General features: G+C 42.6%; 1 protein-coding gene across 2 annotated transcripts in view; it reads left to right on the top strand.

Annotated features, from left to right (window-relative positions):
* Positions 1 to 13,746, top strand: part of LOC143021225 (uncharacterized) — a 37,069-nt gene extending 23,323 nt beyond the window's left edge. For both annotated transcript variants that reach the window (XM_076178591.1, XM_076178592.1), the window contains exons 6-10: positions 1,280 to 1,426; positions 2,266 to 2,498; positions 7,946 to 8,137; positions 12,359 to 12,521; positions 12,630 to 13,746. In XM_076178591.1, the coding sequence (XP_076034706.1) occupies positions 1,280 to 1,426; positions 2,266 to 2,498; positions 7,946 to 8,137; positions 12,359 to 12,521; positions 12,630 to 12,701 (807 nt within the window). In that variant the 3' untranslated portion in view covers positions 12,702 to 13,746. The remainder of the gene's footprint in view (positions 1 to 1,279; positions 1,427 to 2,265; positions 2,499 to 7,945; positions 8,138 to 12,358; positions 12,522 to 12,629) is intronic.
* Positions 13,747 to 20,539: the final 6,793 nt, after the last annotated feature.

Consider the following 20,539-nt stretch of genomic DNA (forward strand, 5'->3'; position numbering starts at 1 on the left):
GAAGTAAAGCAAAAGGTAAAGGAGGCAAAGAGGAGAGCAGATGTGAAATGGGGTAAGAGTATGACAGAAAATTTTGAAAGTAATAAAAAGATGTTTTGGAAAGAAATTAAGAGAGGAAGAGGAGGCGAATCATGTAGAGAAGAAAAGGTAAAAGGTGCAGATGGAGAGATGATAATGGAAGAGAAGGCAGTAAGGGGAAGATGGGCAGAAAATTTTAGGGAGTTGCTAAATGTGAAGGAGGATAGGGAAGGAAAGATAGCTGCAGTGGGAAATGCAAAGAAAATGAGTGATGAGTGAGGAAAATGGAGGAGAAATAAGGAAGGATGAAAAGGTGGAGTGCAGGTGGAGGTAGAATGTAGATTGAGAGAAGCGAGTAAATGCCTTGGTGGATTAAAGAGTGTAATGAGGAAGAGACATTTGGGAATGGATGCTAAGAGGAGACTATATGAAGGAGTGATTGTGTCAACAGCACTGTATGGGGTAGAAACATGGAACATAAGAAAAGAAAAGAGAAGGAGTTTGAATGTGTTTGAGATGAGGTGTCTGAGAAGTATGATGGGGGTTACTAGGCTAGATAGTGAGAAATGAGGAGGTTGAGGAGGAGAACAGGGGTGGAAAAGGAGCTGGGAGATAGGGTTGATGAAAGAATATTAGGATGGTTTGGATACATGGAAAGAATGAGTGAAGAAAGACTAGTAAAAGAGGTATGGAAGGCAGATGTGGAGGGAGTGAACATGAGGGGACATACTAGGATGAGGTGGATGGATGGGATGAAGGGGGCTTTGGGGAAGAGGGGAATGTCTGTTGAGGAAGGACGGACAGAAGACGGGTGAATGGAGAATGGTTGTATATGGATGACGTTGTGATTGCATGAGGTGGGATAGTATGTGTGAGAAAAATTTGACTCAGCCCGAAGGGATTTCTCCCCGTCTTCTCCTTTTATGCAATGGGGGGGACGGAGAGGGGTGGCCGCCGAATTAATGAAGCGGCCTTGCTGTGGATGTGCTGTGTCTTGCGACACTGCTTCTGACCCAGGGCAGTGGACAAGGTGCAAAAAAAAATAATAATAATAGTAATAAAAAAAAAGGGATGACCCGTCAACCAGGAGGTGCTAAGATAAGAGGGAGGGTGGAGGGGTGTGGAGTGTATTCAGGGATGGAATGGGTGGAAATGATTTTATGCCTTTTCCTTTTTGGCTACCTCCCTTGTAAGGGGGGAAAAGCCTTGGTATATGTATGTATGTATTATATGATTGTCATGTACTCTACTTCATCTGCAGGAACTCCTTGCCATAGAAGAGCTCAGACATGATTTAGATGAACTTCAATCTAAGAAAATGAGTATGAAGGAGGATGTTGACAAAATCAAGGCAGCTATCTCATCCTTAAGCACCCAGATCAGTGATATAAAGCTTGAAATCCTAAATGTAAGTTCTTTCTCTATTAGATTTATTAGATTTTTGTTTATTACTATAGAATTGTTTATAATTAGATTATACTTTAAACTGTATACTAAAGACCTCATCTCTGTAACAAGAGATAGCCAGCACCTATCCCTATCCATTCCACTCCATCCATCACCCATTTGTTTCACTCTCCTCTTAGCTCCCTGTCTCCTGCCCATTGCTTGGATCAGAAGCATTGCAACAAGACAGAACATGTCCATAGTGAAGACAGCCACTTCAATATCACCCCCTCAATATAATTTTCTCAATGTATCCATTCCCAGACATTTTCAATCCCCAAAGAGTTTACTTTTGTCCCTCAACAGTTTACCTCATCTCAGACTCCTCCATTTCCTTTTACATGTGGCCCAAAATACTTAAAACTATTTACTTCCTCTAACCTCTCTTCTCTAAGACTTTAATCCAACTTATTGCCACCCTCTCCCCATGTACATCTCATCACTTTCCTTTTACCCACATTTACTTTCAACTTCTTCTTATCACATACCTTCCTAGACTGTCACTGACTTCCTTAGCCCCTCCTGACCACATCATGAGCAAAAGAATGGGACTTGTACTTCCCTCTAACCACATCCAATGCCCTGCCCATCACCCTTACATTACCTCCTGTATCCTTATAAGGGAGTGACTAAGTAAGCAGACACCCACCCTATAAATATCCCACAACCATCCAAAAACCCATTCTTTTCTTTTTTATTCATATTTGTTAACAACAAATTGAAAAAAGTAATACATTTGCTCAGATTTCTAGGGTTTTATGTTTTAGTACAAAGTAGATTGAAAACTGTTATTGTCAACAGAAAAATGAGTACCTGGAAAAATTGAACCGCCAAGTTGTAACAGAGAATGAACAACAAGAAGCTGAACAAATGGAACATCATCTAAATGAGCGCAGAAAAAGCTACAATGACAGATACAGCCACTTAAGTAACCTGCACAAAGTTCAGAAAAACCTTAATCATTGTAATGAGACTGTTGCACCGCAAATAAAAACTACATTACAAGAGATACAACAAGAAATCACAAAGGCAGGGTATGTTTCGTTTTTTCATTTGCTTCATTTATGAAAAGCTGTTGGTATATGTATGTATATATTTATAAAAGTGGGAGTAGAGGAAAGAAATGTTTTATGAAGGAAATAGTAAGAGTGCAAAGATGGTATGTGGAATGGATGTGAGGGAGGAGATTGAAAGGTAGTGAGTGATGTAATGATGAGGTGAAAGTGGTGGTGGCAAAAAAGGGGCATGTGTATGAGGAATGATTGCAAAGGATAAGTGAAGAAACTTGTGAGAGAAGAAAGAGGTGAGTAAGGGTGAAGAAGCCCATGGTATATGTCTGTATATATTTTTATTTATTTACCCCATCTGTATTGGCTGTATGTTATTGTGGCTAAGTAGCATGCAGTTGATACTGCGCCTGTCCCTCCGTTATGCTGTCCCCCCACCCCTTGTTACTGTTTACCATTTCTCTGAATATTCATTTCCTTTTTTTGCCTAGCCCTATGGTGGGGGACCTCTTCACTCCGGGGCACATCGCACATCTGGCAGCATTAGCTGCCCGACATGCGATGTTGTCATAATAATCTCATTATCAAAAATAAAGTTGGTGCTCAATCGTTCGTTCTTTCACCCGTGAATTTTGATAACCATAGAAAATGTGATGAAGCCAGTTTAGAGAGAATGGAGGTTACTTAGGTACGACTACAATAAATATAATCAAGATGCAGATGTCGGCATCATCGCGTACCCACTTGCTCCTCATAACGCCTACGTAGGCGTCACCGTATGGAAGTGGTTAAGCCGTGCAAGGCGACAAAAAGATGGGATGGGGATAGAACTAGGCATCCTCCCTGTAGCCCCGAAGGGGACATTTCCTAAAAAAAGTAAAGGCATAGGAGGGTCTAGGAGTTTTCCAACCAGTACCCTAAGGTTTGGGTCCTTTAATGTGTATGGATGTGGTAGAGATGAGAGTAAAAGGGAAGAGATAGGCAGTATGTTTATGAGAAGAACGATGGATTTGTTGGCATTGAGTGAAACTAAGTTGAGAGGGAGGGGGGCGCATGTGAGTTTGGTAGTGTAATTGGGAGGTTCTCAGGAGTGAAAATAGGATGAAGGAGAGAAGGGGTAGCTATACTAGTAAGTGAAGATAGGTAAGCATGTAGTTGAGTGGAAGGAGATTTCTTCAAGGTTAATGTGGATGAAGGTTAAACTGGGAAAGGAGATGTGGGTTTTTGTAAGTGCATATGGGCCTGGTAGTGAGAAGAGTGTAGAGGAAAAGGAGGCTTTTTGGATGGATTTAAATGAGTGCATAGAGGGATTAGGGAGAAATGTCATTGTAGTGGTATTGGGAGACCTTAATGTTAGGGTAGGAAATGAACAAAATAGAAGGAGTGATTGGGGACCAGGAAAAAATTGTAGTGGAGAGTTGAAGATGAAGATGTCTAGAGAGTTGATGATAGCAAATATAATGTTCAGGAAGAAAGTCAAGCAAAAGTACACGGAGAGAGTGGTGGATGGAAGGGTGGTAGAGCATTAACGGACTAGATAGTGGTAACCAGGGGTATAGTAGGAAGAGTTAAGGATGTATATGTTCAAAGGGGAGAGAGTGGGGGAATATCAGATGATTTTTTGGTGGAAGGTAAGTTGTGAGTGGAGGATAGATGGAGAAAGAGGAAAAGGACAGAAGGTAGGGAGGTGCTTAGAGTGAACTGCTTCACTGAGAAAGAAAAGGAGTACAAGAAGCTGAGAGAGGAGTGGGAGGGAGTGAAGGATAGAATAGAACTAGGAGTGGAGGAGGAATGGGAATGGTTCAAGGAGGGCATCACAAGGTGTGCAAAGATGGTTTATGGAACAAGGGTGATGGGAGGAAATAGAAGGAAGGGTAGTGAGTGGTGGGATGAGGAAGCAAAGAAGGTTGTAGAAGAGAAGTGAGCTTTCAGATTGGTTACAAAATAGGATGAGGTACTTGTATGAGAGATACAAAGAAAAGAGAAGAGAAGTAAAGCACAAGATTAAGATGGCAAAGAATGGAACCATGAGGAACTCCACTCATAACATTTTTCCATGTAGAAGTTTTGCCATTTAGAACAACTGTTTTTGATCATTCAACCAGTTACTAGTCCAATTTAAGAGGCTACCACTTATTCCATGTGAAGCTAATTTAGTAAGTTTCATGGGGGACAGTATCAAAAGCTTTTGCAAAGTCTAGATATATTAAATTTATATGCCTTTGGGTATTAAAAAGTAATGAGAAATAGACATACGGGAATGGATGCTAAGAGGAGATTGTATGAAGAAGTGATTGTGCTGACAGCACTGTATGGGGCAGAAACATGGAGCATAAGAGGAATTTGAACGTGTTTGAGGTGAAATGTCTGAGAAGTATGATGGGGGTTACTAAGCTAGGTAGTGAGAAATGAGAACATGGGTGGAAAGGGAGTTGGGAGATAGTGTTGATGAAAGAGTATTGGGATGGTTTGGACACATAGAAAGAATGAGTGAAGAAAGATTAGTAAAAGAGGTGTGGAAGGAGTGAACATGAGGGGGCATCCTAGGATGAGATGGATGGAAGGGGTAAAAGGGGCATTGGGAAAGAGGGGAATGTCTGTTGAGGAAAAACGGGAGAGGACAGAAGATAATGGAGAATGGTTGTCTATGGATGATGCTGTGATGTATGAGGGGGATGGGGGTGAGGGAGTATGTATGAGAAATAAATTGACACGGCCTGAAGGGATTTCTCCGTCTTCTCTTTTTCTGCATGAGGGGACAGAGAGGGGGGTCGCCAAATTAATGAAGCAGCCTTGCTATGGATATGCTGTGTCTTGCGACACTGCTTCTGACCCAGGGCAGTGGACAAAATGCAGGGATGACCTGTCATCCAGGAGGTGCCCAGATAAGAGGGGAGTGGAGTATGTAGGGGATGGAATGGGTGGGAGTGGTTTCTGTGCCTTGTCTTCTGGCTACCACCCTTGTAAGTGGGAAAAGCCTTTGGCATATGTATGTATGCATGTTTTCTTTTGTCATAATTCAAGATGACTGTGTTGTACAATTTGAGTAAGTCGCACAAGAACGTTTGTCTAAATCCATGCTGGTTATCATTTATCAAACGGTTACTTTCTAAATTAAAAGACCCAAACCTTAGGGTGCTGGATGGAAAACTCCTAGACCCTCTTATGCCTTTACATTTTTTAGGAATGTCCCCTCTGGGGCTACAGGGAGAAGGATGCCTGGCCCCAATCCCCGTCCCTTTTTTTCTCGCCTCTTACGATCCAAGTGGAAATACTTACATACATACATATACCAAGGCTTTTTACCCCTTACAAGGGGGGTAGCCAAAAAGAAAAATGCATAAAATCATTCCCACCCATTCCATCCCTGAATACACTCCACACACCTCCACCCTCCCTCTTATCTTAGCACCTCCTGAATGACGGAAATACTTAAATACTTGGTGGCAGTATTCTTTTGCCCCCGCCACAGGGTAGGTAAGCGAAAAAGGAAATTAATATTCAGATAAATTGTACAGGACAGTAACAAGAGGTTGGGGGACAGTCGTAGTATAAAAGTGTCATAATTTCTCTATGAACAGAGTTTTCCTCTATCACAGACAAAATGATGTGTGGCTCTGGTCCGTAGGGGCGCCCCATATAGACCCTAAAGTATCAACTGCATGCTACTTTGCCACAATAACATGCAGCCAATACCCCAGATGGGGTATTGGCAGGATCGGAGGAGGGATTGAGGAAGTTGGTGACAGAGTTCGGGAGTGTGTGTGAAAGAAGAAAGCTTAAGATAAGTGTGGGTAAAAGTAAGGTGATGAAATGTACAAGGGGTGAAAGTGGCAGCAGACTGGAAGTGAGCATTAAGGGAGATGACTGGAGGAAGTGGATAGTTTTAGATACTTGGGTGCAAATGTGGCAGGAAAAGGTGGAGTGGAGGTGGAGGTAGAATGTAGATTTAGAGAAGCGAGTAAATGCCTTGGTGGATTAAAAAGTGTAACTAGGAATAGAAATTTGGGAATGAATGCTAAGAGGAGACTGCATGAAGGAGTGATTGTGCCAACAGCACTGTATGGGGCAGAAACATGGAACATAAGAGAGAAGGAGTTTGAATGTGTTTGAGATGGTGTCTGAGAAGTATGATAGGGGTTATTAGGCTAGATAGAGTGAGAAATGAGGAGGTGAGGAGGAGAACAGGGGTGGAAAAGGAGTTGGGAGATAGGGTTGATGAAAGAATATTAGGATGGTTTGGACACATGGAAAGAATGAATGAAGAAAGACTAGTAAAAGAGGTATGGAAGGCAGATGTGGAGGGAGTGAACATGAGGGGACGTCCTAGGATGAGATGGATGGATGGGGTGAAGGGGGCTTTGGGGAAGAGGGGATTGTCTGTTGAGGAAGGACGGGAGAGGACAGAAGGTAGGGGTGAATGGAGAATGGTTGTATACAGATGATGATGTGATGCATGAGGTGGAATGGGTGGGGGGATGGGTGGTGAGGTAGTATGTGTGAGCAAAATTTGACGCAGCCCAAAGGGATTTCTCCCCATCTTCTCCTTTTCTGCATGGGGGGACGGACAGGGAGGTCGCCGATTTAATGAAGCGGCCTCACTGTGGATGTGCTGTGCCTTGCGACACTGTCTCTGACCCAGGGCAGTGGACAGGGTGCAGGGATGACCAGTCATCCAGGAGGTGCTAAGATAAGAGGGAGGGTGGAGTGTATTTATGGATGGAGTGGGTGGGAATGATTTTATGCCCTTTTCTTTTTGGCTACCTCCCATGTAAGGGGGAAAAAGCCTTTGATATATGTATGTAATTGTAGTGGGCAAGATGCAGGAATGACCTGTCATCCAGGAGGTGCCAAGATTTGAGGAAGGGAAGGGGGTAGATGGGAGTGGAGTATGTTGGGGATGGAATGGGTTGGAATGGTTTTTATGCCTTTATTTTTTGGCTACCTCCCTTGTAAGGGGGGAAAAACCCTTGGTATATGTATGTATGTATGTATTTTATTATGTAATTTTTTTCTTTTTGCCAGTAAAAGGGGTGTGAAGAGGCAATTCAGGTACAGGGAAGAAGATAAAGGGAGTAGTAGATGAACAACTATTGATAGAAGTTAAGCCTGAGAGAGGAACATAAGTGGAGTATTTCATGTTGATTAATGTAGAGGATAGGGAGGTTGTAATTTTGACAATAGATGCCAGGAGGATGGTAAGGCTATAGCAAGAGAGGAGATACAAGTAGCACTGAAAAAGGTGAAAGGTGAATAGGTTGAATGTTTGTCATGAGGAACATCTGACAAGGGAGAATAGTTGTAGTAATATGGCTGGTGATGTTTGAAGTGTTATAGGAAACAAAGTGTACTAGTGGGTTTGGTTTGAAGAGTGTGTAGGGCTATTAGACAAGAGGAAGGGAGATGAGTACTATAGGAAGAATCAATTATATATTTTTCACCTCTTATGTATTTTATATAACTTGTTATTCCAGAGAATGTTGTGCTTCCATAGCTGATATTGAACGCAAGAAAAGGATTGTGAAGGAAGAAAGTGATGATCAGAAGAATGTAATTATGCAGCTATCAGAGATGGTGAGCTCCTGCCAGGAAATGATGAAAAAGTTACTGCACAGTTGGAGTATGAAGGAGGAAGCCTTGAAGCAAGAAATTGAGCAGCTGAAACTGTAAGTTGTTTGAGTTAGAGAAGTGCATGAATAAAATATGATGGATATTGCAAAATCAATCAATCTCTTGTCCCAGGTAACAGAAGCTAGTAAAATTAGGGTATCTATTTTGATTTAGCTGCTGCGTCTCATTTAGAAAAAAAATTCTATATGGGACAGTGAATAGGGTTTTCACGTATTTACCTAGTTGTATTTTGCAGGAGGAAAGCTATGCTCGTAGTGACCTGCAGGTGTATCTTTCTGTATCCAGTTCTTTCTTAAAATCATGTATAGTTTTAGCACTCACTGTTTCCTCTTTCAGTTTGTTCCATGTATCTTTTACTCTTTGGAAAGCTATTCTTTTTCGGATCTCTTCTGTAACTGTCTCGTGTCCTCATATTTCTTCTGTCATCCCTATCAAGAATTTCCATCCCTTTCATAATTCTGTAGATGGCTATCAAATCGCCTCTTTCTCTTCTTTGTTCTACGGTTTGATAAGTTTAGTTTGTCCAGTCATTGTTGGTATGTCAACTTGCAAAGTGTTAGTGCCATCTTTGTCATTGGTCTTTGAACTTTTTTAGATCATTTAATTCTCTTGTTTCACTGTTGGTTCTGCATAAGTTTGATACCTCTAATTGCAAGGCTTTGTGGTCTAGTTTTAAATCAATCTGTTCTTCTGCCAGGTTTTTGATATCTTGATTCCTTATTGCCCTGCTAATCCTAGTATATCTTTCCTTGTCCATAATTTTATCCATTGCACCCCCTTCCCTCCTAAATCCCGAAAATACTTCAGAATCATTCCTGTAAGTAGTTTTCGGAGTTATACTAATACATGTTTTCTTTGGGATCACTCCCATTGGCGACTGCACTCGTCATATCCAATCCCCTCGAGTTGGTTAATTGATTCTTTGCTAAAATCTATATTTTCCAAGAACTGGATTGGATACGTTATTGGTCACATGAAATCATAATGCTACATCCTGAAAATAACAAGGCGTTTTTCCAGATTAAGCTACAAAGAGCTAGGTTGGAGCTCGATGTTTGGACCTTCTTCCTTTACGATGACGTATAGATGTATACATGTTTGTTTTTGCATTTGGAAACTCCGAATTTTTACTAGATTAGGAGAGCTTGAGGGTTAGGAATAGTGAAAGGTTTTAGGTGAATATTGAATTGTCAAGGTTATGAGATCACCATAGTTGTTTAATGTGTATGTTGAAGGAATAGTTATATACAAGTTGCTAAACAGCCTGTTTAAATCTTGGGTGCTGCCCTCCATCCTGGTGTTGTATCCTGTGTCCTCTTCCATATGATGACACCTATGAGTGGGTATACGAGGATTCCGGCATTGGTGTTCAGACCATATTTGTTTTGTAGTTGTAGCTGAGTTACCCCTGAATTCTGTGAACTGGCTCGATTGCATTTTCAGTTTTTATTATTACTCGGAGGGAAAGAGTGAGTAAATCAAGTGACTTTATATTTTATAACAAGTATTGTGATGCATCATTGAATCATTATACATCAGGCATCCAATGCTATACATGAAATTTTGGCTCAAGTGACATCACTTGAGCTCTTAGGCATGGTCATGTGAAACCCCCAGTGTTTACACATCTAATGATGTCCTGTGCATGGGAATCTGTCTCAATGTTAGTCTGTATGGTATCAATCTATGGAATATGTGTATATTCATAACACAACTGCATGGTATTTTGAATGTCTTGAAATTTGAGGGAAAGACATTTTGTAAAATTTCCATTTCACTTGGCAACAAGGCCCATGCAACATTGCCACCCGAGGGTGGTTGGCCACAGGTGTCCTTGGTACAGGCGGCAGGTCATTGTCTTTCCCTCAAATCCCAAGCCATTCATAACACCATGAGGTCATGTTATGAATACATTATATATATATATATATATATATATATATATATATATATATATATATATATATAATACATACATAAATACTTAGATAAATACATGCATGCATACACACACCAGTGGCTTTTTCCTCCGTACAAGGGAGGTAACAAAGAAACATAAGCATAAAATTCACTCTAACCCATTCCATCCCCACATACTCCACTCCCATTCACCCCCTTTCCTCCTTATCTTGGCTCTTCCTGGATGACGGGTCATAACAGGGGCATGATGCCTCTATATATATATCATATTTTGACTTCTTTTCATTGGTGGCTTCTGCTGTCCATGCGAGTGCTTGATCCATTATTTGACTCTCCTTATAAAAAAAATACTTGTTTACATAATATAACGTTTGTGATGACTTGAACATGGCAATCGGTCTTACTGTTAGTCTGTATGTTACCTATTTATGGAATATATGTACATCATACATACATATACCAAGGCTTTTTCCCCCTTACAAGGGAGGTAGCCAAAATGGAAAAGGCATAAAATCATTCCCACCCATTCCATCCCTGAATACACTCTACACCCCTCCACCCTCCCTCTTATCTTAGCAACTCCTGGATGACGGGTCATCCCGGCACCTTGTCCACTGCCCTGGGTCAGAAATAGTGTCGCAAGACACAGCACATCCACAGCAAGGCCGCTTCATTAAATCGGCGACCCCCCCCCCTCTCCGTTCCCCCATGCATAAATGGAGAAGACGGGGAGAAATCCCTTCAGGCTGCATCAAATTTTGCTCACACATACTACCTCACCCCCCATCCCCCCACCTATTCCACATCATCATCCATATACAACCATTCTCCATTTACCCGTCTTCTGTCCTCTCCCGTCTTTCCTCAACAGACCTTCCCCTCTTCCCCAAAGCCCCCTTCACCCCATCCATCCACCTCATCCTAGGATGTCCCCTCATGTTCACTCCCTCCACATCTGCCTTCCATACCTCTTTTACTAGTCTTTCTTCACTCATTCTTTCCATGTGTCCAAACCATCCTAATACTTTCATCAACCCTATCTCCCAACTCCCTCTCCACCCCTGTCCTCCTCCTCACCTCCTCATTTCTCACTCTATCTAGCCTAGTAACCCCCATCATACTTCTCAGACACCTCATCTCAAACACATTCTAACTCCTCTCTTCCTCTCTTATGTTCCATGTTTCTGCCCCATACAGTGCTGTTGGCATAATCACTCCTTCATAGTCTCCTCTTAGCATCCATTCCCAAATGTCTATTCCTCATTACACTTTTTAATCCACCAAGGCATTTACTCGCTTATCTCAATCTACATTCTACCTCCACCTTGACTCCACCTTTTCCTGCCACATTTGCACCCAAGTATCTAAAACTATCCACTTCCTCCAGTCGCTCTCCCTTAATGCTCACTTCCAGTCTACTGCCACTTTGACCCCATGTACATCTCATCACCTTACTTTTACCCACATCATACATGCATATACCAAAGGCTTTTTCCCCCTACATGGGGGGGGGGGGTAGCCAAAAAGTATAAGACATAGAAACCACTCCCACCCATTCCATTTCCTATATGTTCCACTTCCCCCCACCCACCACCCACCCCCGTATCTTGGCACCTCCGGGATGATGGGTCATCCCTGCATATATATATATATATATATATATATATATATATATATATATATATATATATATACAGGTACCATAAAGACAAACAGTGAGATGGATCTCCATGGTGAAAGGAGGTTATACATTACATAAGTATTTCTTACAATAAAAGGCAAATAGAGGATCAAGCACTTGCATGGACAGCAGAAGCCACTATCAGAAAGAAGTCATAATATTATTTATATATAGATTGAGGTAGCAAACCCCTGTTATGTGATTGGAGTGATGTGGTATCAGTGCAGACTCCTGGGGACATGCTCAAAGGCTCAACTTGAAACACCTTCACTATAGTACTCGGTTCATATACCTTGCTGCATTGCTTCTGACTCAGGGCAGTGGGCAAGATGCAGGGATGACCCGTCATCCAGGAGGAGCCAAGAAAAAGAGGGAGGGAGGGGTGGTGAATGGGAGTGGAATATGTGGGGATGAAATGGGTGGGAGTGGATTTATGCCTATGACTTTGGCTACCTCCCTTGTTAGGGGGAAAAAGCCCTTGGTATATGTATATATTTATGAGTAGTTTACCTTCAGTATGCTCCAATTTCCACAGAAGTCGACTATGAGGTATTTTATCAAAAGCCTTCTCTAGCTTGTGTTGTGCACTTACCTGTGCACACATGCATGCAAAGCTTTCACACCATAAAATATTCATAACCTTTTTCTTTGCCAGCGTTAAAAGTGAGCTTATGCGGAACCTTACAGAAGATTGCATTGCAATGCAAGATTTGGATTCCCAAATAGCCCAAACAGTGAAGGACACTGAGAACATTACTGAACAAAGAAAAGAAATTGAAAGATACATTACCCAATATTATGGAATCTTGATGGATGCTGTAAGATTTTGTTTTATCCTGGTTTTGCATATATACAACATTTGTCAAGTCATCTTGGTCTCGTATTTATTTGTACCAATATTTTACAATAAATTTCTATATTTACAGGCAGACAAAAATAACAGCGAGCTGAAGAAAAGTATTGAAGAGCTTACTGAGAAAGTAATGACTTTGAATTGATACACACCCATCTTCATTTGTAAATTCATGGTTTGAAAATTTGCTGATTTGCAAGTTGTTTATCTACCTATATATATACTTTGTGTATATAGAGAAGCACCATTGGTATGCAAAAACCTGCCAATTGAAAAGTGCCATCTCAGGGCCCCACAACCAAGAAAAAACAACTATTGGTTCATACTGTTTGCTTCCTTTATCTTTTTGTAGAAAAATTGTAGCAGAGGATTATTTGTACAGGTTAGAAACTGTACCTTTCTTAGTCTTTACTTTCCACTGAATAGATTACCTCTAATACAGTAGCTTCCTTTGCATCATATTTTTATGTATATATGTATGTGTATATATATACACACACACCCCAGTACCTTTCCCCATTATAAGAGGAATGGCTGAGTTGAAACCCACACTCACTCATACATATTAAAACCAATTTAAGTTCCTGTACATCTACATATTGTGGATGAAGGGTCTTCTCTGTCCACTGTTCAGGTTGAATGTGATGCAGCAAAACAGTGCTTCCACATCCATTCAAAATAACTGATGGAACAGACAAAACCATCCCTTTGTGCTATGTCATCCTCCATTCATTTGTATCTTGCATTTTCTCCCTGATCCTCATAACTTGTGCATACAAGGCCCCCATGTACCCCATATATCCACCTTATTCATAGGTTTCCATTTCAAGTTCACTCCATCTACTTTCCATTCTTTTTGGGAGTCTTTCCCTCCTTGTTCTTTCTGTATGCCCAAATCTTTCCACCATTCTTTAGTCTGTCATGTAACAGCTTTTTCACACCCATTCTCTGCCTTGCCTCCAGAATTCCCCACATTTCACAAATGTATAATAGGGAAGAAATCTATTGGTATGTATGTATGTGTGTGCATGTGTGTATGAATATATAAATGAATTTGACTTTTTCTGTTCTGGCTACATCAGGGGGCTCAGCCTTCATTCCCAGCAGCATGTGGCCATCAATGTGTTCAGTGTCTTGTAACTTCTGTTTATGTTCACAACTGGATATGGAAAAATAAACAATTTATATTTTATATATTTTATTCGCATTTTACCTTCATACAGTATTTGTCACTAATACTCTCCAACCAATGATATGAAACTTTTATTTTATGATAAAAGAATGAACTTTGTATTTTCTGAATTATGAGTGAATGCATCCTTAAGAATATAAAATATCTATGTAAATTGAATGGGTGGGAGTGGGTGTGGGCCTTCGACTTAGCTACCTCCCTTACAAAGGGAACCCTTGGTATATAGCTTTGTAAATGAACTCTTGTTTATATTGGAGACATTTTCTTTCTTCATCTGCCTCTGCACCTTCTCTTGTACTGTCTCACTTCATCTTGCTGCCAGGTGATTCAACTTGATCCTTCTGCCAGTCACTTTCACTTGATCCTGACAAATGATTCGACATAATCCTGGCACTGGGCAATTTGACTTTATACTATTAATCTGTCAATATTATTTCATTACACACACTATATATATACAAATAGAATATCAGGACAATGTAGAATTGGAACTAAGGTGTTAAAAAAAAGTGATCTGATAAAGATCTAGAAGTAATTATTTCAAATTACTTGTCCTCTGATGAACGAAATTGTCAGAGAATCCTATAACTTGCTGAGATCAATAAAAGTGGCATTTACTTATTTGGACAAAGAAATCGTTAAAAAAAATATTAGTCACACTGATGAGCCCTAGACTAGAATATATGGCGACGTGGTCACCCATTACCAAAATAATATAAAGAAAATTGAAAGAATCATTATTTCCTAAAGGTCCAACCGCATTGCCTTGTGTGCTTACGGGCAGTGTGCCACCAAATATGAGTAAGCACTGTCCAAGCAGATCCAAGTCTTGGACTTTAAAAAACATGAAGAAAATGAAGATCTACAGAAGACCACAGGCTGGAGAGTAATGGGACAGCGAAGTCTGAAGAGTGGAAGAAAACCTGATACAATTACAAGATGATCACCTGTTCTACTATAGAAGTAAGGACAAAGAAAGATCTAGTGGAGTAGGATTCTTGATAAACCGAGAGGTTGCTGGTAATGTAGTCAAATTCAGTAGTTTGTCAGACAGGATAGCTTGGATTGTAATTAGGCTGTGTAAAAGGTACACTGAAAATAGTTTAGGTTTATGCCACAACTTCAGAGTTCAGACGATGAAATTTAATCCTTTTATGATGAAAAGGAAAGGGAGGAGTACAAGAAGCTGAGGGAGGAATGGGGATGGTTCAAGGAGGGAGTCACAAAGTGCAAATATGGTGTGGAACAAGGACAGGAGGAAATGGAAGGAAGGATAGTGAATAGTGGGATGAGGAAACAAAGAAGCGAGCTTTCATAGATTGGTTACAAAATGGGACAAGGGAGTCATATGAGGTACAAAAAAAAGAAAAGTAAAGCACAAGGTAAAGGAGGCAAAGAGGAGAGCAGATGTGAAATGGGGTAAGAGTATGACAGAAAATTTTGAAAGTAATAAAAAGAATAGAGGAGGCGAATCAAGTAGAGAATAAAAGGTAAAAGGTGCAGATGGAAAGATGATAATGGAAGAGAAGGCAGTAAGGGGAAGATGGGCAGAATATTTTAGGGAGTTGCTAAATGTGAAGGAGGATAGGGAGGGAAAGATAGCTGCAGTGGGAAATGCTAAGAAAATTACCATGATGAGTGAGGAAAATGAAGGAGAAATAAGGAAGGATGAAGTGAAGGCAGGTAAGGCACCTGGTCTGGATGGATGCCATGCAGAATGTCTGAAAAAGGGAGGTACAGTGATGATGGACTGGCTGGTGAGGTTATTTAATGTTTGCTGGAGAGAGGGTAGAGGACTGGAGGAGTGCCTGTTTAGTTCCACTCTACAAGGGAAAAGGGAACAAGTGTGAATGTAGTAGCTTCAGAGGGATTAGCTTGTTAAGTGCTTATGGGAGGTTCTTGATTGAGAGGATTAGGAGAGGAACAGAGGGAGTAATTGGTGAGGAACAGTGTGGATTCAGGACGGGTAGAGGTTGTGTAGATCAGATTTTTGTGGCAAGACAGATATGTGAGAAAGCTATAGGAAAGGGGAAGGATGTTTTTTAGGCTTTTATGGATCTGGCACTGTGGGAGGTTTTGCGGATATACGGGATAGGAGGAAAGCTTCTAGGAGCTGTCAAGAGTTTTTATGAGAGTAGTAGAGCTTGTCAGGATTAGAAATGGAGAGAGTGAGTGGTTCAAGGTAAAGGTGGGACTTCGTCAAGGATGTGTTATGTCGCCCTGGCTGTTCAACTTGTACATGGATGGGGTAGTGCGAGAGGTAAATGTGAGGGTGGTGGGTCAGGGATTGGAGATGGTTAAAGAAAATGGAGAAAAGTGGGAGGTGAGCCAGCTGTTGTTTGCGGACGACACTGCGCTTGTGGCAGGATCGGAGGAGGGATTGAGGAAGTTGGTGACAGAGTGTGAAAGAAGAAAGCTGAAGATAAATGTGAGAAAGTAAGGTGATAAGATGTTCAAGGGGTGAAAGTGGTAGCAGACTGGAAGTGAGCATTAAGGGAGAGCGACTGGAGGAAGTGGATAGTTTTAGATACTTAGGTGCAAATGTGGCAGGAAAAGGTGGAGTGGAGGTAGAATGTAGATTGAGAGAAGTGAGTAAATGCCTTGGTGGATTAAAAAGTGTAATGAGGAATAGATATTTGGGAATGGATGCTAAGAGGAGACTGTATGAAGGAGTGATTGTGCCAACAGCACTGTATGGGGCAGAAACATTGAACATAAGAGAGAAGGTGTTTGAATGTGTTTGAGAAGTATGATGGGGGTTACTAAGCTAGAGTGAGAAGGAGAACAGGGGTGGAAAGGGAGTTGGGAGATAGGGTTGATGAAAGAGTATTAAGATGGTTTGGACATGGAAAGAATGAGTGAAGAAAGACTAGTAAAAGGTTTGGAAGGCAGATGTGGAGGGAGTGAACATGAGGGGACGTCCTAGGATGAGGTGGATGGATGGGGTGAAGGGGGCTTTGGGGAAGAGGGGAATGTGTGAATGGTTGTATATGGATGATGTGATGCATGAGGTGGAATGGGTGGGGGGTGAGGTAGTATGTGTGAGCAAAATTTGACGCAGCCCAAAGGGATTTCTCCCCGTCTTCTCCTTTTATGCATGGGGGGACAGAGAGGGGGGTCGCCGATTTAATGAAGCGGCCTTGCTGTGGATGTGCTGTGTCTTGCGACACTGCTTCTGACCTAGGGCAGTGGACAAGGTGCAGGGATGACCCATCATCCAGGAGGTGCTAAGATAAGAGTGTGGAGTGTATTCAGGGATGGAATGGGTGGGAATGATTTTATGCCTTTTCCTTTTTGGCTACCTCCCTTGTAAGGGGGAAAAAGCCTTGGTATATGTATGTATGATGATATAAGTCAAGTAATGGATCAAGGAAAAACTAAGTATATGTTGGTAATAGGTGACTTTAATGCTAAAGTGGGGAGGAAAATGGGAGATGAGACATGCATTGGGAAGTTTGGAGTATATACATACATACATATACCAAAGGCTTTTTCCCCCTACATGGGGGTTAGCCAAAAAAGAAAAAGGCATATAGACCACTCCTGTCACAATTTTTTAAATTGTGACACCCAGCTCGTTGTCTCCCTTCCCATTTTCTCGTCTGTTTTCTCTCCGTATCAGCCCTTAATTCCCCATACTCGGGGGAATTTCCAGTCCTTAAGACTTCTAGTAGCAACATCCTGTCTTTTCTCCTCCTCGATATCCTCTTTATTTGTCATGTCATTTTTGACAACCAATTCAATGCCTTAACGAAGGGAGAGACTTCTAATATCTAGAAACACCCCCCCCCCCCTTTTGATTTGTGTTCTCGGAGCCATGCTCAACGGTTCGCACTCACACAAAGCACTCAAACACACCCCCTTCCCGCCCCTGCGCGCTGCCACATATTTGATTAAGCTAGGCAATTAGAATTATTAGGACTGTGTTTAACCCGCTCGTGAACAGTGTCTACCTCAAAGAACACTTGGAACTGTGTCACCCTCCCGCATGAACATTATTCGTAGTACCCTTCGCAACTAGGGACGGAGACATAGTACTATTGGCAACGTCGGAAGCCGGCTAGCGGACATCGTGACCTGACCTGTCGCAGGACACAGGCAGTCTAAGCATCGAGTTCGAAAAAGGAGGTCAGACCGCTCGATCTCGGAAGAATAAGCGCGTCCTTTCCTCCCTCAAGTGACTGTTGGGGATTTATATCCTCTTGAATAAATCGAGTGTCGATTATTTGGGTATAAACCCCTCAAGCAAAAACTGAGTGTAGTGCGATTGACCGGGAAAAGTACGCCGACGAAGTGACTTACAACCCCCATCACAGCGCGCCCAGGCCGTCCACTCCCCGCCCCCACCAAACGAAGTGGCGCCGATCGTAGCTCAGCAGGAGATCAGGCTAATTGAAGACGTCTCCACAAGCAAGACAATTATAAGTACACATTAAATAACAATTTCTTAAGCTAGGAACGCGCGCAGGGAATAGATAGGATGTATGTATGTATGTGAATCCAACTGTTAAAACCCTTATTTAATGTCAAGTAGCTTAATTTTAGTGTTTAATTATTCAATTCATTAAAACTCACAATAGGAGTTCTGGGTTTCATTAGCCTAGGACGGTTCTCTTTATGAGTTGTCCCCACACCCCTCTTTGATTTACGTACATACACGCTTGCTGTGAGGAAGCAAGCGTGGTCCCGTGTGGTAATGCGAATTTCCTGGCCTTCGGTTCCCCACTGAGATTATCATCCTCCTCCATTCTTCACTCCCTTGAGGTACGTATTTCCCCACGTTCCCTCAACCACCTCCTCCTCCTTCCACTGTCCAGGAAATTTGTAATACGACACGATTAGTGGTCCTTCGAACCGGATATTCATTCCATTACCTATGTACAGAACTCGTAAATTAATGCGACTTCACTAGTTCAATAATCAGTATGACAACTCATTAAGAAAATCACAAAATGTTTCCCTGCGCATAGGTTAGCAACTCAATGCACTGTACAGGAGTCACTCCTGCTCGTTAAGGCACGCACTAGGTCAACCATGATATAGTAATTTTATGTCACATTAATTTACCCTTCCTACTTTTACCTTTCTCTTGTGCAACATTTCGCCCCCTAAGTAGAATTAGATTGTGCTGAAATTACACTGGTCCCTTTTTCACGGGTAATTCCGCCCGGCCTCTTCATTCAGCGGCATCCTCAGCCGCACATCGTAATTTTAAGTTCAGCCATTTTCGGCTTAATTTAGTTTCGGCTCGGCCCAGCCTTCCAAAGCGGCGTTATAGTTAAGCCCCCCTTTTGGCGCCATCCGCCACCACGTCCTTGTGTTAAGCCTAGCCGTTACCGTTACGGATGACCTGACGCTAACGGCTCGCATCGGCCCGGATTCAAGCGGCCTTATTTTTAAACTTTCGCGGTTTCACGCGAGTATCCTCTCTCCCACCTCCTTTGTCAGACCAGCTCGTATGACAGCACAATCTTCTGTAGTCACCCCCTTCGATTCTCCATTTTCGTCGTGCGATTCTTTCGCTCGACTCTGCATCGTTCTTTAGAGAGAGAGCGGACACCCCCCCCCCCTCTCGGCTTATGATTCAGTGACCGCAAGCATACTCAGACGGCGGCCACCATGTCTTATTACAGCCCTAACGAAGACGCAATTACGAACGCAACACTGACCGAGCTCATTGCCATCACGCAGAATTTCCTTGACGCTGTCACGGAATATTCTGAAACGTACGGGACTATCAACGTTGAGAGCCTGAGTCCCAGTGCGGCTACGGAAATTCTTCAAGAAGGTCAAGACCATCACCAAACATGGCGGTTATTGGAGCCCGCCTGGGCCCGTAACACTCCAAATGATCAGCTCACAAAACTAGAACAGGAACTGAGACCCCTCAAGAAGGTCCTATTAAACCTAAAAGTCCGAGCAGATGCGCGAGTGAACGGCGCAAATACCGCCGTTCAAGCGTCAAACAGCCAGCTTAATCAAAGCCCACTTGTCACATACATAAGGGAAGAAAATCATACCCCCTCTTTCGATGGGGATCTGGAAATGTTCTCCAGCTGGTGGAGCATTTTCAAGACAATTGTTCACGAAAGCAATAGGTACACAGAGGGAGAAAAGTTCAGCGCTCTCATGCGCTCTCTAACGGGGCGTGCCAAGCGTCTTGTTGGATACCCCGTGTTCAACAACACCGCGTATGAACACACCATCCGACGGCTGCATGATGCCTATGACAAGCCCTTGGCAGTACGAAGAAGTCTGAAGGAACGCCTCGTCGCCATTCCCGCACCTACGGACGAATGTGAGGACTTGTCGAGGTTCCTCGCCGATTGGGATGAGTTGGGCGAAAGGTACAGGAACGCAGTAGGACAAGCCCTCTCCGATGAATTTGTAGAGGATGTCCTAGTGCCGAAACTACCCCGACAGGTTCTTTCATCAATATACCTGTTCAAAGGCACTTCTGAACTAAGTGCACCAGAGCTTCAATCAGCACTCAAAGTTTACTCGGGTGCCATCACGGGCAGTCGGCTCCATACCCCGGTGTTGGTACGCCCAGTTGCCGCAGCTACCCCCACACCCGTTCCTACTCAATCATCAACACGCCAGCCTCGACAGACATTGACGTGGGCTCCGACGCCACCGAGGAGTCAAGGTCATACGTCAAGGCACAGCACTGGACGGCCTGTACCCACGCCCCCACAACCGGCATCTGCGGTCCCCGACGAAGCACAGCACCGCGCCAACTGTTTGTTTTGCGGCGGCCCACATAGGCCGTCACACTGTACCACGTACCC

The sequence above is a fragment of the Oratosquilla oratoria genome, chromosome 41, assembly GCF_046742065.1.
Source record: "Oratosquilla oratoria isolate Oo_2021 chromosome 41, ASM4674206v1, whole genome shotgun sequence".
Taxonomy (NCBI): Eukaryota; Metazoa; Arthropoda; class Malacostraca; order Stomatopoda; family Squillidae; genus Oratosquilla; species Oratosquilla oratoria.